Consider the following 27,714-nt stretch of genomic DNA (forward strand, 5'->3'; position numbering starts at 1 on the left):
CAACAGATGTTCATAACTGGAATCTTTTGGAAGAGAAGGGCAGGGAGCAGCATGGATGTCCATGCTTGTAATTCTCAAAATTTGCAGTTAACGCTGAGCTGTGTCAGGGAAAATCAGAGCTCGAGCTGAATGAGCAGCTTGCAGAGAAGTTCAGCTTTAATTTTCCTTAAAAGCCAAATTATTTCTTTAAAGCAAAGATGGGAATACAGGCTTGTGAGGGAGGTATTGACAGAAGCATTTGGGTCATGTGGACTTCAATTACATTATCATCATTATGATAATGTTTATAATAATAATAATAATGATGATGATGATAGTAAAAAACATTGTCATAGGCTGTTTTGACCTGTGATTCTTTTTGATGAAGCTGAGTCCTGCACATGTTTGCCCGAGTCTGTCAAGTACCAGCGTTTGGGAGGTTTTTCTAAGCATGAAACATTCATTTATTCAGTGACCTCCTTGAATGCAGAGAGCCAGGGAGACGTGACCAGGGAAAATGGATGGAAAGCCTCAGGGGGGGATTTCTGTGCTGCTTTTCATCATATCAGTGATCCCAGTCTCGCCCTGTGTTGCTTGGTGTGATTGCAGCCACTGTTGCCAGAGTGCAAAATTCAGGGAGGTTTGAAATAGTGTTCACAGCAACAATTAAATCTCTGCTCTGACCCCTGGCCTGGCTCCAGCTCCCATGGTTTGCAGGGTGGACTGTTTTGGGATGTGTTTTGGGTCTGGAAGTGTCCATTGAACACCCCTAGGGAGCAGGTCCTGAAAATTTTGGGGAGGTGGAACAGGAAACTTCTGCTGTTGTGTGTTACCACCAGGAGACTTGTTTTAAAATCATCATTCACAGGAAGGGTGGTCGGGAAGGTTTTCTGCTCCCATGGACAGTGTGATGTCCCTTGGAGAGGAGACCCTTCCTGAGGAACTGATGGGGGGATAGGTTCAAATGGAAAGAGGAGAAGTTTGTGTTGGATGTACAGAAGAAATCCTTCCCTGGGAGGGTGGGGAGGCCCTGGCACAGGGTGCCCAGAGAAGCTGTGGCTGCCCCATCCCTGGAAGTGTCCAAGGCCAGGCTGGACAGGGCTTGGAGCCACCTGGGCTGGTGGAAGGTGTCCCTGCCCATGGCAGGGGGTGAGACTGGATGAGCTTTAAGGTCCCTTCCCACCCAAACCATTCTGTGATTCTGTGTTCATTCGTTTAAGTGTTTATTTAGTCATATTTTAATTCTCATCTGATTCATTCCCTTGTCTGGTGCTCCTTATGGAAACCCAATATTCCTATTCCTGATTTGTGGACGTGGTTTTTGAATTTTTCAAATTTTTAATCACTTTTTTTTAAATTATTTTTTTTGTTTGTTTGCTTTGGGTCTTTTTTTAATCTATTTTGTATTTTCTGCTGTTACTTTGCAGTGCCCAACTCTGTGTCACTGTTGTCTGGCTCTCTCTCCTGCTTGCTTAAAGCAGACAAATCTTGGATTGTCTGCAAGGTCCTTGTATGAATGAGTAATTTAATTAAGACATTTCAGATATTTGAGGCTCAGCCTTCCCTTCTGATCTTTTGAGACCAGCTGAAAACTTTGAAGTGGAAGTTGCACAGGACCCCATCAAGATAACGCCCGAGAAACCACAGAGCTTCATACTTTGTGGTTCCCTAAAAATCCGTGCACAACTTCCTCTTCCTGCTCCCAAACACCCCTGATTGCTGTGATCTGGTGTAATTTAGGCTAACCTAAATAAACTCTCCAGATTCACTATCATCACACCATCTTTATGTGAGTATAAATAGTGCTTGAAATAAACCTGGATCTTGGCGTCTTCCTCCTCCTCCTCCTCTTTCTTCTCCTCGTCCCCTTCACGGGGCGGGGGGAGTTTGACTCCAGCAGTTGTTGTGAATGTGAAGTTGCCAGCACTTTGGGAAAATTCATATCCAAGTCCTAAAGTTTTGGGTTGATCTCATCAGTTTTTATCACTTCAGGGTGAGCACTGACTCCGTCATCCTGCGGAATGGGTGGAAATGGAGCTTGTTCTTGGTCGTACCCTGTTGCATATTTTCCTTCCCCTTTTCACCCCTCCTCTGTGGTGACATGAAACTGGAAGCAGGGTGTATTTGCCAGCTCCTTTGAGGATTCAAATGGTTAATGAAAATCACAATTTGCCTCTCTGCCATCTGCTCGTGGTTACGATTGGAAAGGGTTTGCTGTAAACAGTTGTAGAACTTCTGCTCCGTGTTGTGAAAACTGTGGCCACGTTCCACCCCAGGAAATGCTGCAGTTTTAGAGGTGCTCTAAGCTGTGTGGAGTTTTAAAGGCTTCTTGGAAGGTTTGAAGCAAGTCACTGCCTCTTTCCTTTTCTGTTTCATTCCTGCCTTTCTCTGCTTTTTGCTGGGAAAATCGTCACTGGCGAATAACGGGGAGGTTTTGTCTCCCTTCCTGTAAAAACCTCGTCATGGAGACATCAAACCTGTTCAACAGCAAAGGGCCATTTCAAGGAGGCACTGAAGGGGTTAGTGAACCCGTCAGACACCGGGAAATTAGAGGAATTTAAATGAAAAACCTGGAAATGTGCAGAGCTGTGGCTGCCTGGGGTCGAGCTCGGGGTGCGGCGCTCGCGGCGCATCCCAAGGTGACAATCCCGGCCGCGGATTGGAAACATGTGGGGTTGGGATTATTTTTTTCCTGCAGGATGGCCTTTCATGTGTAACCACATGGAGTGTGTCAACAACCCATCTGGCGCCATTAGACACCAGTGATTTTACTCACCAGGCTTTTCATGGGCTCCTGGTATTCCTGCTATGTGCTGCCTTAGAATAGCTCGGGGTGTTGTGGCAGGGCAGGCTGGACAGCTGGGAATTGTCCAGTTAACTGTTGCATCTCTTCTGGTTCCCCCTGGTGCTTCAGTTTGCTTTGGGAAGCAAGGCCCTTGTACCTGCTCTCTGCTCCTTTCCATGCATTCATAGCTCGTGGTCCTCGAGGCTCTCAGCTCTTCCAAGCTGCTCGTGGTGGGGTTGGACTGATGGTCCATTGGGGATGTTGAGGGAGGATTTTGAACAGCTAGAGCAAGGTCAGCTGGTGGAGAGTTTGAGCTTTTTGTTCCTAAGTTTCATTCCCAAACTCTTCATGGTCGTTGGTTGATTTTTCACTTGTAGCTCTGCCAGCTTTGGAGGGCAAACACTGAGTCAGTGGGTAAAGTGCTGTGACATCATTGGTGTGAAGGAGCAAACCAGCCAGCTTTTAATATCTTATGGTCCTGTCCTTCATAAACTTTTCTTTATATCCTTTCTTCTGCCTGAACCACATGTTGTTGGCAGGGTTGGTGGCTCTTCATTTGGCCTGTACACCTCTGACCCAGCACTGCTCCTTGGAGAAGCTCCTCCTGGAGATGCTGTTTCTCCTCCTGCCCTCTTTTTAGTGGAAGAAAAAACCCTTAATGTGTTCATTACCTTCTCTTGTGGTGGCAGCTCTTATCTCAGTCTCAGCAGGCTCAGAGCACATGGCTCCTGCTCTGCTTTGCTCATCACTTTGGCTGCAGCCTGGTCAGCACCCAAAGATTCCCAATTCTATTATGTAGCTCTCACAGTCACTAATTAGCTCTGTGGCACATTAAGAAAACGAGCATTATGCTGCAAACACTGGCTGCAGATGAGGGGCAGCTATTTGATTTACAAGGCTCAACATCTGGCAGTTTGAACCTTGTACAGTTCTGCACTTGGATCATTCCATCTGGGTTTGTACCTGCAGTGCAGGACGCTGGAATACGAAGGAAAATATTGTCTCTAAATTAAATCTGTGCCTTCTCATGTTTTTTGTTATTTTTTTTTTTACCTCAAAAAGCCCAGAGTCCTTTTTATATCCCCTCCCACTACACACACACTCTCCAAACATTGAAGCAGTTGAGAAGCACAGGCTGCAGTCATTCCTGAGCTTTTCATTTATTTTTTTTTTTTTTAGAAAAAAAGCATCGAGCTCAGCCCTTCTGAACTGTTCTTCTTTATCTAAAATTATCCATATTGCACCACAAATCCAACCGCTGATGTCATGAGAAGGGTAATGAAAGTCTGCCCTGGCTTAGTTTTCCCATTTTCCCAATGTCAGAGATTTCTTGCAGCAGAGATTGCTGTCCTTTCAAGTGCAGAATATTCCCTTTTCAATGGAAATTAAACCACATTTCTTTTTAAGAGGAAAGAAATCCGATCCAGTCACGTACAACAGTCAAGGAGAGCTTTGGCTTTGCACCACAGATCTGACTTGGTCTTTTCTAAATAAATATTATTGTGCTGTAAGTGAATGATAAACAGACCTAGGGAGAAGTAAGTGATGTTTTTAAGGCTCCACCTGGATGTGCCAGTTCCAAGCACTGCTGGAGCACCTCACACGATCCCTGCTCACCTCCCTGCTTTTATCTGGGATAAAATGGTGCCCCCAAAAAATGACTTACTCCTTTCAGCAGATGAAATGCTGATCCAAAGAAACTGAGGTTCCTCTCATCTCCCTTTGTATTGCTTATTTGCAGGGTGCATCAGCCGTAATAAGGTGGAGAAGGTTCAAAGATGAGAAAATAAAGCTGCTTGTGCGAGTGTTTCTGTCTCTTTGGCTCAGGACAGATAGAGATGCTTTCACATAATTGGGTTTGTACATGAAACACAACATTTTGTTTCCCATGCAGATGCTTATTTAACCAACTGGGTGCTTGAAATCTTTTTATTGTGGTTAAGACACAAATGCTCGAGACAGGACCGTGAAACCTGTTGTCAGACACTGGAGCCACCAGTCTCCCTCAGGCACTGATTTATGCACAAAATCCTGGATTCAGAAGGAAAAATTAAAGCCTGCCTTTGGCACACTGCAGCCTGCATTTGCAGGATCTGTTTGCTGGGGGGACAAAAGCCCAATGGCCACGGGAATGGAGGGAGATGCAGCTGAGGGGGTGTTTTCTGTGTTTTCCTCTGCTCTCCTCTCCCTCAGCAAATCCATCCATCCCAGGGCTGCATTTCCAGCATTTATGGACACAGAACATCACGAGCAGAATTGTTGTGTTCACCTCAGGTGAGTCCTACCCAATTTTTTCTATTTTGTGCCCTTTCTAGGAAGGATCAGAACGTGCTGTCGCCAGTGAACTGCTGGAACCTGCTGCTCAATCAGGTGAAGAGGGAGAGCAGGGACCACACCACCCTCAGTGACATCTATCTCAACAACATCATCCCCCGCTTTGTGCAGGTCAGCGAGGACTCAGGACGCCTCTTCAAGAAGGTATCTGAGACTTTTTTGTTCCACTGATTTATTGTTGCCTGTGCTGAACACCTGAGGTTTTAATTTTTTCAGTGACTTTATTCTTCTAGCATTTTAGGATTTTCCCAGATGAGGCCAGTTGAGATTTGTTGGTCTAAATTCAGGCCGTGGTTTTTTTTTTCCTCTTAACCTGCTCGTGGTTTCATATGGATGTTGAAACTTTAATTAAATGAGCAGAAGTGCTTCAGGTCTTCAGCTCTGAACATAGTCAAGAACAACTCTCAAAAGACAGAATTACATCTGCCATGGAGGAGAAATTGCTGTTAAAACTTAGGGAGAGTTCCTGCTATGCCAGACAATAAAAGGGTATATTGTCATTCTCTGGAAAAAGGAAAAGATGTAATTGAAGTCTCTTTTGTTTGCCTTCTCCCCTTTCTTTCCCCTTGATTTCCACCTGGGAAGAAAGGTGGGACAGTGTGGGAGGGTTTTGCTGTTAAGAATCTGTTCTTCCAGTTAAAGAAACACGATATGGAAGCTTTGAAACTCCTGTTCCCTGGTCTCTGCAGAGATTTGCCCGTTGCTGGAACATCTGCTGCTTAACATGTTGAAATCATTGCAGCTCTTAACTTTGAAAGCCATTTCTCTGCCCCCACCCCCTTGCAATGTGTCAGGAGCTCGGGGAGTTTATTTCTATTCTTGCAAGGCCTGGAGAGGGGAAAGAGTGTTCAGATATTTCTTAACCTCTCCCTGTTGCCCGAACTGCTGGAGGAAGTCTAGAAAATGCAGTTTGTTCAGGCTGCTAGAAAATGAGCAGTGCTCAATATTGTGTGAGATATTTCGTGTCAAGATGCACTTGAAGGAGCAGCATCTCTGTGTTACCTGGAGAGCAGGATGAATTTGCTCTGTTGCAGCAGGATTTTGTGTGTGTTGTGATTTCTAGGGGAGAATGAAAATCAGTGCAAGTGCACTGTGGTGTTCCTTGTCCTCTGCCTATTCCCTGAGTTTTTAATGGAGTATGAAAAATACATTCAACTGTTACACTCTGTTTCTCTTACACTTCTTTATTTTTAAGTCATTGCCCAAGCAGAGGAGGGATCTTTCTCATTTTCAAGTAACGTCACACTGAGGCCTTTTTGACCTTTTAAAACTTTCTGGTAATTACATTATGGTTGATTAGATACTTACACGGGATTATTGAATGGCAGTTACTCTTCAATTCCTCTAATCCTTCCAAAGGAGAAGTAATCTCCCCACAGAATTTCAACAAGGGCTGTGCTTGAGCAAAGTGGCCTGGAAAATGCCTTGGCAAAGTGGAACATGGAAATGGATATTATCCCACTTTGGCTGGGAACTGGGATCTTCATTTTCAGCCCCTTTATAAAACAGGGCAAACCCGTGGTTGTGCTTTATTTTGGGCTGCAGGACTGGAATAAAAACAAATAAATAACTGATCAGCAACAAAATACACCTCTGGTTTCTTTCTCACAGACCGAGGGCAAGCTCCATATTTATAATTTGAGCAAACAAAAGGCACTTGTTAATAAATCCCAGCTACTTGTTGCCTGACTGTTTGCCAGGAATATCACATTGGCTGAAGGCCAAAGCAGGTATTTGATTACTATTCCACTTGTGCTGGGTGGTTAAAAACAAAAATTGCATTCTCTCTTATCTGGTAGCAGCTGATAAATAGAGAAATTTGGCTGAACTTGGATCTGCTGCTGCTTGTGCTTTTTCACTGGAATCCCTTCCCTTCCTGAGCTGTGAGAAGCAGCAGGAATTGGTACAAAAGGTGCTGCAGATTAGAAAACAGATGAGGTGTGTGGTTAAAATATTGCAAATCAGCTTTATCATCCACGGATTTGAAGAAATGTTACCTATATATGAAACTCTTCTGCAGCATGTTTGTAATATATCCCAAAAGCAGCACAGAGAGTTGTCAGAATATCTTTGGACCATGAGCAGACAAATGGTACCTTTTCTACCTTTTTCTGGATGAAAAAACAGGGACAAGTGGATCAAGTCACTTCTCCAGGGTTGTTCACTCAGGCTGCCTTTCTGATCAGTGTCTGTAGGTATTGATGGGGAATTATTCAGTGGCTTGGCAGCATATTTAGGAATGACATCTATTTTTGTGCCTCTGCAACCACATCAGCCCAAAGGGAAACTCCTCCTGTTGATGAGGAATTGCTGAAGAACTTTCTCTTCCCTCTCCCCTTAGGATCTCCCAGCCTTTTTTAAACTTTTGAGGCATCCTTTCCTATTTTTCAGTGGAGAAGAGCTGCTGTAGTGTGTGACAGCTCAGAAAGCTGAGCTCTTTTTATCTGCCTCGAAGGAGATGGAGTTTATACAGGAGCTGCATGGAAAATAAAGCCACTGTGCCACGCTGCAAACCCTCCCACGGAGCTGGGCAAGGAGGTCCTGATCAAAACCCAAATGAGAGCGAGTTCCAGGGGCATAGCTGGCTGAGTGTGCTGCTGCAGCTCAGAAAATTTGATGTGGCTTCTCCACAGACCTAATTAGCCAGGCCATGGCAGTGAAATAAATGGCTGTGTTGCTTCTGAGACCGGAGTTTCCTGCCTCTCCTGTGCCAGGCAGTCGTTCCAGCTCGTTCTCTGGTTCTGCACCATCTCCTCTCTGCTCTAACCATGCACTGCAGTTTAATGAAGTGCAGCCTTAGCTCAGGTGCTGTCAGGGCACTCAGGTTTAGTTTAAGACAGGAGCTTATTTTTTTCTGTTTTCCAGTGAAAATGGTAGCTGTTGGAATTGTGGTGCCAGTCTTGCTGCTGGTTTGGGAGCTCTCTGCCCTTGTTTCATGAAGACTCCCTGTCTCCATGACACTTCATTATTTTAAAGTCTGAGAAATGTTCTTTTTTCACACTCCTCTTTGGAAAACAGCTTCTAAAAGAGTTATACGTGTGTCTGGCTGATTGCAGGTGCTCTGGCAACTTGTATTTAGGAACTACTCACCGGGTTGTAAGTAATGCTATGAAATATGGAGAGGAGAGCAGCACAGAGATCCTCCTCTGCTGAGGGCAGTGGAAATCAAATCCTGGGGCACAAGATCCTTTTCTTGGGCCATTTGTAACTCAGAGTTTCCTCTAATCAGTGTTTTGTGTCATGCTGGGGTGGAGCAGGTGAGCAGGGAAGAAAGGATGTGCTCAAGGTCCCTTTTGTTGCTCAACTCTTGAGCTGCTGTATCTCCCCCCGTGTGAAGTGGAGAGCTTTTTCAAAGGGAATCTGAGTACAGTGTGCAGCTGTAATCCAACCTGAGGGCAGCAAAGGGCCTGGGTGGGTGTGATAAGGTCTGTGCTGGGAAGGAAATGCATCCTCCTGGCAGCAGTGGGAGCTGGAGCAGCACAGAGCCTGAGGTGGGAACACCAGGCCCTTCTCCCTGGCCAGAAGAACATCAACAGTGGTGGCAGCGTGTGGGGTTTGACTCTTCCAGTGAGTGGGATGGAGAATCCTCAGGCTGAGGTTCTCATGTGCTCCCCCTGGACCCCTCAGACCACTCTGCAGCGGGCACAGCAGAGCTTGGCTGGGTCTGTCTGAAAATCATTGAACCCCCCAAATTGCAGCAGTGGTGCCTGCACTGTACACGGGTTTCCAAAGGCTTTGTGTTGGCAGTTTTGGGATGTCCTGGGAAGCCTGCCTGGTCTGTGGCTGTGTCTGCCAGTGTTCCTGTCCCTGGGTTGGGATGGGATCCCTCTCCAGGGCCGTGTGACGACGTGGAGGGTCCCCATTGTTTGGGTGTTGGATGGAAGCCTGGCAGCCACTTCAAAGGGATCTGTGCTGATAAGAGGAGCTGTGTTTGCTGCCAAAGCCAGCACTGAAGTGGTGCTGGATGAACAGTGTGTGTCAGCCCCTTTCTTCCTGCCCCTGGCATTTGTTTATTCCTTGGTTACCTCTCCCTGCAGAACCTTTCCATGGCTGAACACTGTCTGCCCAAAATGTGGGTTTATATATAATTAGAGAATAAATTAGGTGCTACAGGTTTAGATCTTATTGGGAACTCGCAGCCTGAGCTGTAGGAATTCTTGGAGCACTGTACTTTTCCATGCCCTTTGTTTTGTGCTGAGGAATCTCTTTTGGGTGTCAGTCAGAGGTGCTGTTGGTCAGGGACTTGCTGCTCCAACAGTCCTGCAGATGAATCCTGGTGGGATCTGGGATTTGTCTGACCCCAGGGACAGTGTCAGTGCAATTCTGTGCTACTGCAAAGAAAAGGAAGATAAATGGTGACAATGGAATCGTCCAAATAACAAACAGTTACACCTTGGGAAGGGGGTAATATTTTCTTGTTTGTGCAGCAGTTAATGATTTAGCCCTGGTTTTGTACAAGGCTGAAGTTCCAAGCCCGTGTGCCACCGGCGTTGCTATTCCAGTCACCTCTCCCTCTCCTGGAAGATGATCCTGCTTTGATGTCTGTTCTCCTTTTCATTCCTTCATCTCCTTTTGTGGAGAGCACTCCTTTGATTTCCTCCTGCTTATCCTCCTTCAGCGTGGCCCTTTTATTTATTTATTTCAATATTTCTTTATGTCTTTATTTATATATATATATATTATATTATATAAATATATATATATATATATATAATATTTTCCTTTTTGAACTGATTCCCACTTTGATTTCCCCTTTTCCCTCTATCCCCCTGCCATCCTCTCTATTTAATGTGACCCTTCATTTCTCTGCACAGTACAACCTTTCTGTTTCTTGCATGGTTATCAGGTTCTCTTTTGCCTCCAGATGTATCTTTTGAGTGGGATCCCTTGGGATTATTTATACATGTATAGCCTTTTGAGCAGCAGTCTCTTTAATTTGGTATCTTTAATCACTCTTCCTCCGTTGTCTCTTTGAGGTTTCCCTAGAAGCAGACTGATAACCTTGTTCAAATTTAAGGAAAAAAAATAGCTTTTTTAAAAGAACAGACTGTGGAAGCTTCAGCCACTTGGAGTAGTTCATGAACAAACTGATTTTTTTTTTTTTTTTAAGTTTGACAGATTTTTACATAACAAAATTGTGCAGTAATTGGGAAATGTTAATAGGCAGAAAGGCAGATTTAGTCAGTGTGTGCATGAGTTGGTGTGTGGAGGGGCCTCAGGACAGGCAGTGCCCCTGAGCAGAGCCAGGTGCCATCTCAGCATCTGCCTGCCCTGCTGGTACCTGTCCCTCACTCAGGGTTGGTCCTGCTGTGTTCAAAACACATCTTTTTGAGCTGGAAAAGCTCCCAGGGATGCTGGGAGCAGTGACCCTTCCCTGCTCTCTGCCTGCTCCATGTGGATGCATCCTCTCCCTGCAGAGAATCTTACCTTGAGAGCTCAGCATTCCTTTGCACTATTGTATCCCCTTAATTGGGGATATTTATTTATAGGGAGAAAAAAAACAACCCTGTGTGGAATCAAGAAAACAAAACCGAGGGTTTGAAATTTGCTTCCCATTTAACACCTTTGATCATGTTAAAAAAAAAACAGTTTATCTCCTACCACACTGCAGGGTGTTTGATGTGAAATGGAAAATCCACAATGAATTGGTTAAAAGCCTTGCAGTAATCAAGGAAGAAGAATTATTAATTCTCTTAGGGGTCTGTGCTTGCAATGACCTACTTTACAGCTGCAGCGTTGTCTCTTGCTGCCTTGGTACCAGAATATGACAAATCTCCAAGTACTCCACACGTGGGAGAGCCAGGCACATGAAAGAAATGTACTGCTTGAAATGCTGGGCATTTGTAAAAGTATTTTTTCCCTAACAGTGGAAAAATGCAAATATGCAAATGCCACAAGTGAAACCCTGAGGTGCAGAGTTGGTACCTTCGTGCTCCATCCCTGCTTGTATCCTTATCCTCTGCATCTTCCTCTGCCTTGGGTGCCTTGGGAAATGGTGATGAGTTCTTTTTCTTTTCCCAAAATCTGAAAAGGACACAGAGGCCTCTTGTGAAATGGCACCACCTGATCCTTCACCGGGGAAATGAAGTCTCCCCCTTTTCCGACCTGCTTATTTTTAGAACGAGTGGGAATGGGGGAAGGGAGAGGGAGGGAAATAATTCATGTGCTGCTCTTATCTGAGCTAACAGTGCATAAATTTCCTGCTGAGGTAGAGATTTGATTCCCCCACCTGTAATGGGAGTGGATGGCTCCTGTTCCCCTGCCCAGCGATGCCATCAGAGCCTGGTGCCCAGGGATGGACTGAACTCCAGAGCCTGCAGCTGCAGCAGTTTTCCTGCATATGTGACAGGCTAAAAATCATAGAATCAGAGACTGTCTCAAATTGGAAGGGACCCCAGGGACCATCAAATCCATTACAAGAGCTTGGAGTGACAGGACAAGGGGGAATGGCTTAAAGCTGAAAAAGAGGAGGTTTGGATGGGATATTAAGGAGAAATCCCTTCCCTAGGAAGGTGGGAGGCCCTGGCACAGGTTGCCCAGAGAAGCTGTGGCTGCCCCATCCCTGGAAGTGTCCAAGGCCAAGTTGGACAGGGCTTGGAGCAACCTGGGCTAGTGGAAGGTGTCCCTGCCCATGGCAGGTGGGGTGGAATGAGGTAATTTTTAATTGCAACCCAGACCATTCCATGATTCTGTGATAAGCCCAAATGTCACTTATAGATTGGGCAAGGAATAGGCTGCATTTGGTCCTGGTTTTTGTGCAAGTAGTCCATGGTTATTACATTTTATTTCTGATTTCCTCTCTGCTTACCCTCTCCTTCACTGCACCAGTGGGATCCCCTCGAGGTGGGAAAATCCAGGTCAGGCAGGAAGGAGGTGACACCGCAGGGACACTCCAGGTCATTCCTGTGACTGATCCCTCCAGTCGCTTTTTCCTAGAGATACATCACAGCAGTTTGGAAAAAAAAGGATATTAGGGGATGTTGGCAGCACAAAGCTGCCCTGCAGAGCATTCAAAATGACTCCAATATGTTCCAGGACTCCACCATTGCCACTCCAGAAGCCCTTTTCACGTGTAGCTTGTCCAAGGAGGGCAAGTGTAGCTGGTTTTTCAGCAAGAATGGAAGTTCTCGGCCATAACACTGCCTGGTTTGTTGGGATTGAGCACCTGGAGCCCAAAATTCCATAGGATCAGCACAGAATTCTGAAAAAAGAAAGAAAACAACAGGGAAATAGGGAATGGGGCTGTTGGGAAGCAGCTCCCTGAGCCCAGAGGATGGGAGGCAGTGGTGTGACGTGGTTCCACGTGGGAATGGCTTTCCAGAGGGCAGGATTCTGCTGTTAAGGAGGAAAATTCCTTCTTGCTGACATAGTGGTGGAACAAATCACTGGTGAAATGGTGGAGAAAACTAGATAATAGCAACTCTTATTTAAATATGACTGGCCAGGGCATAATGGATCATTAAACTGGAAAGTGATGATCTGTCACCCAAAATATGCATTTGTATTGTGTGACACAGGGTTTGTTTTCTTAGCTTTTCTGTAGATTCTGGAGAGTTGGAAGCTTTAGGAGAAGTTGTTACAGAATTCCTGTTCTGTAGGGCCACGTGAGAGTGGCTGAGCAATTTATCCATAAAAATTGTGGGAGAAATTTGCCCAGGATTCAGGCAGGTCACAGCCCTCACTGAGGGTACATCCTCATAAAATAAGGGATATATTTATAACATGGGGATTGGGCTGATGTTGATGATGGAGACTTGACACAGTGAAGCTGGTTGACTGTTTAGCTGAGAGCATGGAGGTTATAAATCATATTTGCTACTGCATGCAAGTGAATTACAGGCAGGATTGATTAATAAGAGGAAAAATCACTATCAAGAATCTACCTGTAAAGAATTCTAAACTTTAATTACCAAATTCTGTTTAAGTGCTACATGGATCCTGGTTAACAATCTTCATTAGCAGAATTTAACTAGTGCATAATGAATACCCTGTGTTGTAACGTGGATTTAGACAGGATTTAAAAGGATCTTGCACTGCTGCACATTTCCTCACTGGTTACAGCAAGACTCATTCCCAGCTCCCACTGTTGATTCAAAAAACATTCAGTGTTTCTTCTCCACCTATGTACATCTAATTATTGCTTTTTATAAGATGCAGGGAGCTGATCTTGTTAGGGAGCAGCTCAGAATCAGCAGGTTTGGGTTCCCTGTCACCGTCCGACATCATTTGAGGCGACACAATCCGATAAAATCTCTTGTCTGGGTGTTGTTACACATTCACCCACCAATGGTTGGAGTCCTGGGGTTGAGTTTGTGGGGAAAGCACCTCGTGAGCTGCACGGAATGTTTGTTTTGAAGCCGTCCCATCCTTTTCTATCAGATCTGGAACCAGCAGCTCCCGAGGCTCGAGATCCGGGGCATGAGATGTTGCCGGCATTCCTTCGCTCCCAGATTTATTATCCCCCCGGAATATTTTGAAGCTGAAGTCGTTAATGTTTGGTGGAATGCGGAACAGCCAAGCCAGTCCTGCAGTAGATCCCAAAAACATCTTGATTAAATTAGAGGGGAGGTGGAGGGGAGGGAGGGCTGGAACAAAGAGGCCGTTGAGGAGCTGGCACGGGGTGCTGGGAATTTATGTGGCAGCAACCTACAGCTCTGCACATGGGGCAGATACACCCTGTGGTAACAAAGGAGTAGTGTGCATGTGTGTGTGTGTGTGTTTGTGCACACACACGCTCAGAGCAGCTCCTTTGGGCTGCAGGAAAGGCTTCAGAGGGGCAATTTGAGAGGAACGTGCTGAGGAAGCAGGTTTGCACTGCTGTCACCGTCCTGGCGTGACTTCCTTGGGTGCTGCTGATTGTTTTCCTGATTTTCTGAGGAAGGGAAGCCTGTGGTTGTCACCACTCGTTGCACACCTTGGCACAGCACAGGTGAGGAGGTGCTGGTGCCCCACTCTCCCCCTTCCCCATTCTCCTGGGCTCCTGTGCTGTGCCATGTTCATCAGTGATGATCCAACTGGATCATCTCCCAAATCGAGAGCAGAAGGATTTAGCCCTGATGGGATAAGGAGACAAGGTTTGTGGGGACCTCCCCTCCCCACACACACAGTTTATTAGTAGAGCCAGTTAGATAAGATTTTGTTGCACAAGCCCTTTCAGGGAGGTGCAGATAGACTCTGGTTGTAGGTAGAGCCGAGCATGGATAAATAATAATAAAACTGATCAGACTTGCCTTCATTTATTGCTTTTTCCTGGAAGATTGTTTACAAACAGACTTATTTTAAGCTCTGTCTGCCTTTGCAAAACATACAGAATAATAGAGAACAACATAGGATTTGATACTGAAATAGAAATTGATACTGGAGACATTGGTTGTTGGTTCTGTTTTCTTGACATGCATTTCCTTTGTAAATCCACGCCACATTCTGCCATGATCCTGGGATCTCTCATGCCTGTGTGACAAGGGTTGGGATCAGCAGCCTTGAGTCTGGCTGCACTTTGAACTCCATGGGAAGTCAGGGAAGTTCTCTCTGTGCATCACCTTCACCTCCCTCTACAGCACTTGAGCAACAACTTCTTTCCCATTTTCTTCTGACTTTCCCAAGGAAACCTTTCTGCTTCCTCGAATGTATTTTCATTTATCAGGGTCAGCCAGCTCAGCTTTTTTCCCTCCTAAACCTTTTTCTTTTGGTGGAATCAGTGCAGGGAACAGCATTATATTAACAGTGCTCACTGCACAGCTCTTGTTTTCATGGCACCTATGATCTATCTCACCTTCATCTTAATGGAAGGTTTTTTCCAGTCCAGCAACCCAGCAGCTTCTTTCTTGATTGCTCATTTGGAAGCACAAAGAGTTTTGTGTTTTGACAATTTGGCACTTGCATGTCTCCTTTTCTTCTTCAAACCTGAATATACATTAAAATATTCATTTTAATCTGTTTCGCATAATTGATGCTTCAGCAGTTTGTGCAGTGAATGAGCAATTTTATGCAAGAAATAAGCAAATGGGCTGAAAAGAGCCTGGTGAAAGGCAGATGATTGGGCCAGTCCAGGCAGTTTCACCAGCACAGTGGAGCGTGTGGCTCAAAAGCTCCTTCTGTGTGAAAAGTTCAGTGCTCAGGGCGTTTAAAACAGACCCAGCCAGTCACTTCCATTAATCATCTCCACGTTGAGAAAAAGGCAGTCAGAAAACCCTTGTGACCCACATCACTGCAGGGATGAGCAGCAGCTTCAGCTTTTTTTTCCTGCTCTCAGAGATGGAAAAAACTGTAGATTTGTTGCTGCGAACTCCCTTGGGAATTGGGAACCACCAGCTTCTCGCTTTTCTTTAGATTAAAGACTCCTCAGAAAAAAAGCAGGATGCTTTCCTTTGTCAGCATTTGTGTCAGATGCTTTTTTTTTTTTCCCAGTAGCACCTGGGGAGCAGAGTTAGGAACGTGGGACTGGAATGTATGGAAAAGGCAAAGGATTGGACCTTGGACACTTGTGCGTCCCATTGTGGTGGGGAAACAGTCTGGGATAAAACAACCATCATCTCAGAAACCTACTCTGAGCACTGCTGAGCTGGACAGTGTTCAGAAGAGAATAATTTAGATTTAAATTATATGAACTCTCTCTTTTGGCTTTTACATTTATCAGTGTGGTCTTGTTTTTTTTTTTTTTCCCTCATGGCTTAACACTATCTTGACTTCCAAGGCAGCAATGTTGGTTTAAGTGTGGGTTTGTCTGCTCTGCCTCTTTATCTTTTTCTTTTCCTGAACTTTGTAGGCATAAATAATCTTGAACTTATCAAATTTGCTGCCCCAGTAGATATTAAATACCTCTAACACGCAGAGCGTGAAGGTTCAGTCACGCAAACGCTGCCTTAGTGGGTAGTGAGGGAGTAAAATGTCTAAACTGAGTAATATTCTTCTTACATGCTGACTTCCTTACCCTGCATTTCTTCAGCTTCCATACCAGGCTGTCCTGTATCCATAGTCTTCCTTGATCCTGCTAAAATTGCAGGATCTGTGTCTTTCCAGGCTTGACCTTTGAAAATCCCAAATTCTCGGGCCGTTTCCATCTCCATACAGCAAAGCTTTTCTTTCTGTGCTTATATAACATTTCAGTTTATTAATACTCTTGGTGCAACGTGGCCCTAAGTGGGCTCTGGGCTGGGCAGTTTATTGGATTTGCCAGCATAGATAGTGGTGCTTAATTGGGCCTGAATTATTTGTGGGTGCTCCGTGTTCGCTTCCTCCGCCTCTTTTCTGTCTTCCCCAATTAACTTTCGTTTCTCTCTTCTCTTGCAGAGCAAGGAAGTGGGATTGCAGCTCCAGGAAGACTTGATGAAGGTCTTGAATGAACTCTACACGGTAAATCAAACTGACTCCTTGGCATCTTTTCAGACACCAGGGAAGTGTTTGGGTTCTCCCACCAACGCTGATAAACGTCTGCAGTCCCTGCAGTTTGAGGCACCTCGTGTTCACCACCCTCAGAGCACCATAAATCCCACTTTTTCCCTCTGTCCCTGTGTTGTTTGAGCTCTGTGAGTGTTTGCTCCAGGAAGATCACACCTTCTCCTTCGCTGCAGCGATGGTTTTAAATTAAGAAGAGTCAGAGAGAGTGGAATTATATCTAAATATGCTAAAACCCTTCAGTTTTGTGTGGTGTGAGCAGACAGAAGGCAGCAGGGGGGGGGGACCCACTGTGTGTGTTTGTTCCTCAACCCTCAGCAAAGCAGTTCCCCTTAGAGTAATAAGAGTTTTCCATCTGTGCTTTTTTTTTTTGGATCTCAGTAAATCCACTGGAGGCACCAAGGAAGAGGTGCTGCCTCAGGGAGGAGGAGGAGGGATGTGTTGCTGGGAGCTCATGTGCTGCGTGGGGGTTTTTCTTCTCACATTGAGAAATGGGAAATCCTGTCGTTGGATGAGATTTTTGCTCTCTGCAGCTGTTGCTGAGCTGGTTCTCTTTTAAAAGCAGAACTTGCACGTGGTTTAGTTGCTCAAAATGTCTTTTCATTTTGTGCTTCCTTAATGATACGCCGGGTCATGACACGGAGGTACAAGTTCTGTCCTTCCTTCTTTCAGAAGATGATCTGGGGATGTTCCTCAAGCCATGGCACATCAACCCTGTGATGAAATTCAGTAAAAATATCAATATTACAATATTTATGGGGTATCCCTGCAATTTCCTACACCAATAAAACGTTCCGTTACAATTTGTTACAGTTACAGGGTTGAAACCAAATATTCAGATAATAATAATAATAATAATAATAATAATAATCAGCACTGCCTACTCCAGAAATTGTTTTCTATTTGAGGGCATAATCTGATACAACTTTTGAGTCATGTCCTTGGATGAGATCTTAGGGAAGAGCTCAGCTCTGTTTCTAACCACAGACTTTCAGGAACTGAGATTTCTTTCTAATCCAAGTTGATCTGGCACTGAAGGGGCTGCTTCCTGGAGTTTCATAGATGTGGGTAATAATTTCTGTGTGCCAGGCTCTGACAGGTCATTCAGCCAAATACTGAGTCCTGGTGGTTTCTCTGACCGTGGAAGGAAGATCTTCCAGAATTCAGCCTTTGAAAAACAAAGAATCGTAGGGTACAAACCTTTCTAATGTCTGTGTTAGGAACTTGAAATCTATTTATTCCTTCCTTCTGCAAAATCTGAAGTTGTCCCTTCAGAAAAATTCTTTTCCTTTGAAAAAGCCACTTCTGATCACATTGAAAGACCATTTCTTGCTGGACCCAAAACAACCCCAGCAGTGATTAAACTTAGTACTACTTTCTAGAAATGCTCCCACTTCTTGTCCTGCTGGGTCTCTGGTTTAACTGGACGTGGCACAAGGTGCTGTTCAACCAAAGGCTGGCCTTGATGATCTCAGAGGTCTTTTCCAGCCTAAACCATGTTGTGATTCTGCACCCAAAGCCTTGGCAGGATCCCTGTTTTCAGGCAAAATGGATGTGGGCGAATTCTTTACTTTCCCTGCGCCAACAAAACACAGAGGGGTTGTCACAGCCTATAATTTTTTTCTTGCCCTGGATTGTCCCGTGCCCTCAGCAGACTCCAGTGAGTCACCAGTGACCCCAGCAGCAGACTGGGGTGGGCAGTGGGATGAAACCATTCCAATCCCCATTTCTCCTCCTGCTTCTCTTGCTCTCTGCCAGCTCCACTCTCAGTGACAGAGGGGAAGAAGCTCCTTGGAATCTGTTATTATAAAGGCCTGCTTTATAGTCTGAGCGTGTGGGGGAGCTGGGAGTGCGTGTGTGTAAATTATTCAGCACGTCTCTCCAACACTGGCTGCATTCACATTCCCTTTCATGTTTAAATCCAGTGTCTCTTTGTAGCTGAGAACCTTTGCTGATCACTGCAGAGGCAGAGCTTGCGTCCTACTTACGTAGAACTGTGTCATGTGGTGGTACAAAACAGGTATAAACAGATTTTCCTCTGAAATCAAGACCCCACTTGCATAAAAAAATTGATTTATTTGGGGTAATTTTGTGCAACTGTGCTTTTTTTTTTTTTTTTGACCCTCCCCTACGAGAGTTACATCATGATGTTTGTTTTGGTGTGTGTTTCAAATTGCTTTGCATTTCTGGATAAAAAACTAGTTTGTGTATCATGCCCTTTGGTTTTTTAGTTCTTTTTTTTCTCAACACAAAGCTAGACATTAATATCCTGTGAAACAAATGGGGTTTTTTTGTGACTTTGGGGGATATTTATCTATATTTAATTATAAAAAATGTGCTATAATAAAAGTTGTCCATATAGTACAGAGTCCAGATCTCCCTAAACAAAGGGACAACACTCTTTTATTAATATTTTTATTACATAAGGTGAACAGAAGTACTTTTATGTACCAAATTTGATATAAACAAGTGGAACCTGAGTTGCTTTTGCAGCCATTGTGTTCAGACATGATTTACATACAGTTCCTGGAGACTTGTGATGTTTAAAGGACTGATTCATCCAGATGAAAGACTGATAGGCATCCCTTTGGAAAACTTACCTGCTGATGAAAAGCTCTCATTTTCCAACGCTGGCATATCATTTTCTTTGAACAGTAAAGGAGGCTGGATTGAGTCTGGATCTTTTTTTGGATCTCATACCTCCTTTGTTGGCTTGTACAAGAAGGCACATGCCAAAGTTAAACAAAAGAAACAGCTGCAAAATAATCCCCTCTGTTTTGAGAGCCACACACTCGTTTGTGGCATCTTCTGAGAGGGGAAGTTTCCCCTGAGTTTTTATTTTTCCAGTTCGGATTATTTCGGGTTTAACAACCTTGCTGGGCTCTCATCTTCCTGCAGGTGATGAAAACCTACCACATGTACAACGCCGACAGCATCAGCGCCCAGAGCAAGCTGAAGGAGGCCGAGAAGCAGGAGGAGAAGCAGATTGGGAAGTCTGTGAAACAGGAGGACAAGCAGACCCCCCGCTCCCCCGACTCCACCTCCAACGTCAAATTCGAGGAGAAACACGTCCGGCGAAGCTCCGTCAAGAAAATCGAGAAGATGAAGGAGAAGGTACTTGCCTGGCACTGCTGCTGCTTGTGCAGGGGGGATTTTTGCAGTAGATCAGCACGGGAGATACAGAGTTCCCTCCTCAACTGCAAAATCTCTTTTTTTTTTTGCCATTTTAAACGCTCAGATTAAGGCAAGGCCAAAGCTCGCACCGATCCAGTGTGGGTTTTGTGTTAACACAGGTGATGCAGGCCTGGCACAGAAAGTTAAAACACAGTGTAAAAGTAACAATTACCTTCTTGGAAGGTCTGGTTAACATGTGTTTTTCTTGTACAAAGCACAAGTGATAGGAGGGAGTCAAGTAATCCCACAAAGCCAGTTGCCTTAGTAGTCAGTCAGCTTTAAGTCAGTTTAAGGTTATTTAGTCACTAATTGGCCAGTTCAGCTCTAAAGTTCAAGCCAATAGGAAGGAGAAGAGTTATTTTTTAATGGTTTTAGACTCTGGAAGTACCAAGTTCAAGCCTAGCTTCTGTTGGAAGAGGTGGGGTGCCTGCAGCAGCCCTCAGACTACCTGTGATCTTCTGGTAGTGCTGGAGCTGGACCATAAATAACCTCATAAAACCCACCTTGTTCCTTCATTCTCTCCTTAATCTTCCCCAGCCCACACCCTCAAGAGAAGACTTTCAATCCAGTGCTGCCTGGTACAGAAATGATTAAAAACATCTAAATAATTAATCTGCATTTTAAGTCTTGGAGTCTTGATAAAACTGGAATTCAAGTGGACAAAATCTGTGTGGGCAGAGCAGGCTTTGTTCAGTATTCTGAGTGCTGCTACACCTCTTTTAATGCTGTATTCTCTTTTTCTTTCTCTTTTAGCGCCAGGCAAAGTACACAGAGAACAGGCTGAAGGCCATTAAGGCAAGGAATGAGTATCTGCTGGCCCTGGAAGCCACCAATGCCTCGGTGTTCAAGTATTACATCCATGACCTGTCTGATCTCATTGATGTAAGTGCTGCTGCTCGGGGGCCTGCACTGGGTGTCACTGCCAGGAGCCCTCACCCCTTCCCCTCCTCCTTCAGCATCTTCTGCACCAGCACAGCTGGAAACCTCTGCACAGCTGGGCAGGGACAGGCAGGATGGGCAGCTTGGAGGGTGGCCCCAACCCTGGTATTTGCTCATGGAGCTGTGACATGAGCTTTTCTTAGGTGGCCAACTCGGTTCGTTGCACAGGGAGATGAGAGACGTGGCTCTGAAAAGGAGAGGGAGTTGCTTAGTTAAAATGAAACCCAGCTTTGGTGTCACACTGTTGCCTGACATTTTCTCTTTGCTATTTTAAGCAAACCCGCAAGATTTTAGCTCTGAAGCACATTTTGAAAGGAGATTTTGAGCTGTAGAAACAGTAGAAGAAATTTGGGAAGAGAAATGGGAGTTCAGAAGCATTTCCTGAAGTTGCTTTTCACTTGTTTTGAAAAATTCAGAGAACCATAGGATATCCTGAGTTGGGAGGAACCCACAAGGATCATTGAGTCCAACTCCTGGCCATGGGCAGGACACCCCAAAATCCCACCCTGTGCCTGAGAGCATTGTCCAAACACTCCTGGAGCTCTGGCAGGTTTAATGCCCTGGGGAGCCTGTTCAGTGCCCAACCACCCTCTGGGGGAAGAACCTCTTCCTAATATCCACCTGCAACCCTCCCTGACACAGCTCCAGCTTGTGTCCTGTCCTCCCTTGTGTCCTGTCACTGCTCACAGAGGGAATATATTCCAAACCCTGCAGTATTCAGTGGGAATCAATTCTGCTTTTGGTAAAACTCACAACAAAAAAAACACCAAAACCCAAATCTCTGCTCTTTGAAAACTCAGAAAAGCCAGTTGGCAATCCTGAGTTACTCACAGGGATATAACTCCCCCCTTCAAGCTGTGTCTGGGTCACTGCCTCGTGCTGGATCCAGTTCCCTTTCCAAGGCCATCCCAGTTCCATCACTGCTGGAAACACTCGGCTCAGAGCCTGGAGGGAGCTGCAGTAGGAGCAGGGAGTAATGAACACAAGTGTCTCTAGACATAGGCAATAAAGAGCACTCAGAGCACTATTAATTACTCAGCTATTATAATAACTAACAGTCTATATAATACATTTATTCAGCTGATGATAAACTCGCCTGGAGTGCTCTTGTGCCAGGTGTTGATTTAAACCTGTCCTTTGGAGGTCAGGGCTGTCAGTGAGAGTGGGCTTGAAAAAATGCTGTTATTTCCAAATGTCATGATTTGCAGAATTGCTGCACTGAAGAGGCCTGGGTTGTTTATTCCTGCTGCCTTTTTAGGAGCCCTGTTTTGGTTAACGTTTGCTCAACCTTAATTGTGTGGTCTTGGGTTGGTTTTTTTTTTTTACAAATGATAACTTTTTGTATGTGTTTACATTGAAAAGTTGGTTGGGATTCACTTCCCTGCCATCAGCCTAATTCAGTTATCTCAGTTTTTACTTCTACAACCCATCTATAAGTCCTCCCCCCAAATGCTGCCCGTGTGCTCAGTTCATTTGTCTGCCCAGTGTATTTTCATGAGTCAGACATAGTGAAGAATCCTTTTGCATTTCATAAGCCCAAACCAGCTTCTAAGCACGGACCTGAGATGTTTTAAGCAGGACATGACAAATCTGGGTTATCCAGCTTGGAAAGAAGTGCTTCTCTCACAGTCCCAGCTGTCTCTGGGCCATGGCAGGCAGTGCTGCAAGACAAGGAGCCAAACTGCAGCATTCCAGGGATTTGTCACTGTTCCTAGAGAGGAGCTGTCGTGGCTCTGGGTGAGTCCATGCCCCTGTTAACCCCCTTCAAGCATTCAGTTTAACACTACATTATAAGTTTCCATAATCTTTCAAATGGAAGTATTATCTGTTCTGTTTTCAGGCATGGAAAAATGTGGGACTTGTCTGGGAGCACAGGAGATGGAGCTCAGTTATCTCATTGTCAAGGCACAGGGAATATAGATTTATTAATGCCTTTGATCCTGAAGGATTGAAAATTAACAATTATAACCAGTGATGGTTATCTGAACCGTCTGAATTAAATAAAAATGTGATTTTTAAGCCAGGCTGTAATGCTTTCCCTCAATCTGATCATTTGATCATATTGAATTTTGAAATATAATATAAAAGTAATCTTCAAAGTTACTTACAAGTAGATTGTGTTAGACCCAACAGCATTAAACTTGTCATGTTTATACAGCACATTGTGTTCCCTCTCTGGTTACAGGGAAGGATAACAGGGAGTTAATTCTTCATTGAGAGTTAAGAACAATAAATTGTTCCTGACACAGCCCAGTAGTTTTGAATTTCCTGACTTTGGGGACTTAGGCAGCTCTTTGATGCTAATGAAATATTACAGTAATGGGGAAGTTTGCATTAACTCATATTTATAAAAGGGTCACTAGGACAGGATTTTAAAAAAAAAGAAGGTAGAAATGTGTGTGTGAGTGACTCACAGAGCTTCCTTTACTCTTCTAGGAATAGGTATTCCATTGCTGTTTACTCCAGGATCCCATCCTTTCCCTTCCAAATGTAAATTGCATTTTACAACAAAGGGCTTTTTCTCCTTAAATCTTCTGGTTTGGGTCTGTTTGAAAACTGCTGACTGGCAAAGGGTTAATCAGCTGTCATGTCAGGAAGGGAATTTGAATGAGTTATCATTAAATTCTTATAAAAAATTGATTTCCTTTGAGAATGATTCCATCAAACATTTATATAACCCAGAAAAGGGACAGTGGGACTGGTACATTTATAAACACGGAACGCTGGACTTTAAAAACCTTTTGAGTGGGGGAGTGGGCTGGGAAGTGTTTTCTGTCACTGCCTTCAGCAGCAAAAAGCCAAAACACTTTGCTTTGAGGTGGGTGTGACAAATTAACTGCCCTTGGACCTCCCAGTTCCCCCAGTGCTCTCCCCTCCTGCAGCAGTTCCACTCTCCTTCCAGGCATGGATGTGACTGGAGAAAGGGAGCACTGGGAGGGCAGAGTGGGAGCACTGGGAGGCTGCACAACCTCCTGGCCCACAGCAGGAATTGTGTCCAGTTCTGCTCTCCACAGCTGAAGAAAGACCAGGAGCTACTGGAGAGGCTCCAGCAGAGAGGCCACAAAGATGATGAGGGGTCTGGAGCATCTCTCTGATGAAGAGAGACTGTGGGAGCTGGGCCTGGTTAGTCTGGAGAAGGGAGGATGGAGAAATGTTTCCAAGGGGTGTTGGGATGGTGCCAGGTCTGTTCAGTGGTGCCCAGTGACAGGACAAGGATCAATGGCCATGAACTAAAAGAGAAGTTCTACCTCAGCATGAGGAAGAACTTCTTTCCGTGGAGGTGGCAGAGCTCTGGAACAGCTGCCCAGGGAGGGTGTGGAGTCTCTCTCTCTCTCTGGAGACATCCCAAACCCACCTGGATGAGTTCCTGTGTCACCTGCTCCAGGTGACCCTCCCTTGGCAGGGGGGTTGCACTGGGTGATCTCCAGAAGTCCCTTCCAACCCCAACTTACTCTGTGATTCTGAGGACAGGAGTGAGTGCTGCTGTTAAACCTGAGCTGATCCCAGTCCTGGGATCCTGCAGCACTGGCCCAACTCTGCCTTTCCCCCCCCAGGACTGCAGGGAAGGACTGCAGTGTGTGTACCCTGAGCAGTAGCTGTGAGTGGCTCTTGATCCAAGACTGCCTCCACACGTGCAGATTCTCAATCAGGCCTCTTTTGTTTTTGGTGTTTGGGGGGTTTTTTTCCTTTTTTTTTTTTTTTTTCTTGGCTGGTTTTGTTCTTTCTGATTGAATGTAAAGTCCTTTAATTCTCTGCCTCCAGCCCAACCAGCAACTGCAGCTCTTTTTACAAGACTCCCCACCTGCCACAGCTTGTTGGCACAAGAACCAGGCATCCAGCAGCACCCGGTGGCAGAAATTCTGTGAAAGCAGGGAATGGTCCAGTAGCCTCTCTCTTCCCTCTCCCCCCACCCCTCCTTCTCTTTTTTCCCCTTTTTTTTCCTTTGCTTTTGCACACAATGACAGTGATGAGACCCAAATGATGGGCGAGGAGGAGATTTCATGTGAATTTTGCTTACAGAGCAGCACAGCAATCAAGCAGATGGTCTCTTTCTTTCTTTCTTTTTGGATACTCTCCTAGTGTGTGTAATCTTGCTTGTAGTTCCAAGAAGGTGGGCTCCTTCTTGCTCACTCAATTCAATGGCTGAAAAAATCCAGGCTGTTTCTGACCAGTTAATGAAAAAGTGCCTTTTTCCCCTTCTGAAACATGAAAACTTGGCTCTGCAGCCCTGGTGGAGATGAAGCTGCTTGATTGTATCCCAGTGACATCACCCTGGTGTCAGCCATAGCCAGGAAATTCTTGACCATAACCACTTTCTGCTTCAAAGTTTTTTTGCTCCTCTGTTTCACCCCAGCAGTGAAATCATCCCAGGCAAAGGCTGCTTGGCTTTTGGATGACTCTGTTCTCATGCCTGGGATGTCCAGGTCGTGTTCCTCCTTCCTGAAGTACACTGAATAAAGCAGTTTTCCGTGTTTTGGGTGGAATTATCTAGATGCAGATTAACTTTTATATGTGATCCAAATCCTGTGTCTTGTTTCTCCAGTAGTGCCTTGTTTTCCTCTTCCTTTGAATAATGTTATTTAAGGATTTTGGAGTGTGTTTCTAGGAATCAGGGCCCCTAAAAGTGAGGTTAGAATTTAGGGGAATACACAGGCATGCTGTTGAACACACCCAATTCTAGGTTACTTTTTTCTGACAGCATGAAATGAATATCTAATACTCCACAAAAACTCCACAAACTGTTATAATTGTTTAAGCTGTGCTTGTCTTGGTTATTAATTATAACATGGTGCTAAGGTTTGTGTGGGATTACAGGTTGAGGTTCTCTAAGGACCCTGGGCAAGATGCCTCTGCACTGAGGGAGGGGTGTGGGACCACTCTGGTACCCAGAAGATGCCTAAATAACCACAACTTGTTATCCACTTAGAATCATAGAATCAGCCAGGTTGGAAAAGATCTCCAAGATCATCAAGTCCAACCTTAATCTTTCAGCCTTGCCTGCTCTTAAAGCAACCTCATGTCAGCAGCCAAACAGAGGGTCAGCCTGGTCTTAAAGACTGAGATACTGGATCATTTCCATGGGGAGAATCCCTCAATCCAAACCAGGGGGCACAAAGAATGGGCTCATCCCCAGCAGAGGCTCTGAAGCTGAAAATAGATGCAGAAGGGAAGTTTGCTGGTGATCAGTGTTAGGCAGAATTATCTTAGCTTTGAAGATATTGTTCAGGAGGAATTCTGCAACTCTATAAAGCAAAAAGTTCCTCCTTTAAAATTAAGAGCAGCACAAATTTGGTATAGGTTTGTCTTGGATAACTACAGGGAACATGTCCTTAATTCACCTAGAAAAACTATTAAAGAGAGATGTTTGCCTTTAGACTGTATATAAAAGGCTTCCTGCTTTAAAAGAGGTAAATTTCCCCAGCTCTAAACTAGAGCTATTTGACACATTTTCCACAGAAGAGTTCTCTGTTGAAAATGCAGTTTCATTGAAGCATTTGGTGAGAGCACGTTGACTCCAAAAGCACTTTTGACTTACACAACTTCAGGCTTTGGATTTCCATCCTGGAATTCCTCCACTTTATTCACGTGGGGTGGGGGGTGTGTGTGTGTTTTTCCAGCAGTGCTGTGACCTGGGGTACCACGCCAGCCTCAACAGAGCCCTGAGGACGTTCCTGTCGGCCGAGCTGAACCTGGAGCAGTCGAAGCACGAGGGGCTGGACGCCATCGAGAACGCCGTGGAGAACCTGGACGCCAACAGCGACAAGCAGAGGCTGATGGAGATGTACAACAACGTCTTCTGCCCCCCCATGAAGTTCGAGTTCCAGCCACACATGGGTGACATGGTCGGTTTGGGTCCCTCCTCCAGAATGGGATTTCCAGCTGGAGTTACATTAATAGGAAATGCTCTTTTAAATCAGGGGGTTTCGCACAGTTCGTGTCCCTCGTGTGCATTTTAGCACATCGTGAGGTAAAAGGGGATTTAAATCTCAGTTCTGCTCTGCACTTTGTTTTCATCCCCTACACAGAGAATGTCTCACCCAGCTCTGCCCTCAGCCTCATTAATACTCATCTGAGCGTTTCCTCAGACGCTGAAAAAGCTGCTCTTTAGAGATTCAAAGCTTGGAATCTTTATCAGGGATATTTATAAGCCTGGTCAATAGCAGATCAATCCAGCATCTGATCAGGCTGCTTAAAGAGGGTCTCTGGCTCCCACTCAGTCCAAGGCCACCTGTTTGGCTCTGGGTTTGGGAGGTTCAGGGGAGCCTGAGAAAGGGGAGGTGATGTAAAGATTAAGCAGAGGCTCCTGGTGTGGATGCCTGCATTTTACTGGCTCTTTTTTGGCCGTCAGAGGTACTGAAGATGAAAATGCTTAATTGGGTTTAATGCTAAACGGGAACAGGATGCTCCATTTTACCCTTTCATTTAACCTACGAGTTAAATAAATAAATAAATAAATCAAATGAGGTAAATTCCTGCACCCTGAGACAGAATGTGAAGTTAGAAATTCGAGGGGACAGCATAAAGAAACTTAAATGCTGATTTTTGATGCATTTGGGGGCGTAATCTTGGAGCAGAAATGCTTTCCAGTGGTGCGTTTTTGCATCTTCCTTGTGAGACGAGGCTGTCAGAGGACTTTCATTTTTTGGCACGGAAAATCCCTCTCTTTATAGGTTTATCAAGATGTGGTTACTCAGCTGGGAACTGTTTAAAAGTGGCACAAGCTGAAACCGGTTCTAAATGGGAACACATGCACAGTGTGCTAATTTAGGTCAGTTGGTTGGATTTCTAGATTATCCCCTGAACACTGAGCACAGACTGGAAGGATGGTCTCTTGCAGCCTCTTCTTCCCAGCCAGGAATTACAATCACTGCTTCAGGCTCTTCTTTGTCTCTTCCATTTTAAGGGAAACTCTCAGACTGCAAATGACCTTTCCTGGGGTTTTTTTCTGTGCTTTGGTGGTATCCTGGAAGATCGTGGGAAGAAAAAAAGAATTACCTGCAGTCAGTCATTCAGCAGCAGCTCCCATTCACTGAATCATTTATCTTGGTAGTTCTTGAGGCCAAATGAGTATTTATAATGCAGCTGATGGTCTTGTTGCAATAGTCCTA

General features: G+C 45.0%; 1 protein-coding gene across 5 annotated transcripts in view; it reads left to right on the forward strand.

The window, feature by feature from the left end:
* SRGAP2 (SLIT-ROBO Rho GTPase activating protein 2) overlaps positions 1-27,714 on the forward strand; it is a 106,789-nt gene that overhangs the window by 40,206 nt on the left and 38,869 nt on the right. For 4 of the 5 annotated variants that reach the window (XM_064635954.1, XM_064635959.1, XM_064635956.1 and 1 more), the window contains 5 exons: positions 5,080-5,242; positions 16,388-16,450; positions 19,391-19,606; positions 20,420-20,548; positions 26,224-26,448. In XM_064635954.1, the coding sequence (XP_064492024.1) occupies positions 5,080-5,242; positions 16,388-16,450; positions 19,391-19,606; positions 20,420-20,548; positions 26,224-26,448 (796 nt within the window). The remainder of the gene's footprint in view (positions 1-5,079; positions 5,243-16,387; positions 16,451-19,390; positions 19,607-20,419; positions 20,549-26,223; positions 26,449-27,714) is intronic. The other variant, XM_064635958.1, reaches the window with a different exon arrangement.

The sequence above is a fragment of the Pseudopipra pipra genome, chromosome 25, assembly GCF_036250125.1.
Source record: "Pseudopipra pipra isolate bDixPip1 chromosome 25, bDixPip1.hap1, whole genome shotgun sequence".
Classification (NCBI taxonomy): domain Eukaryota; kingdom Metazoa; phylum Chordata; class Aves; order Passeriformes; family Pipridae; genus Pseudopipra; species Pseudopipra pipra.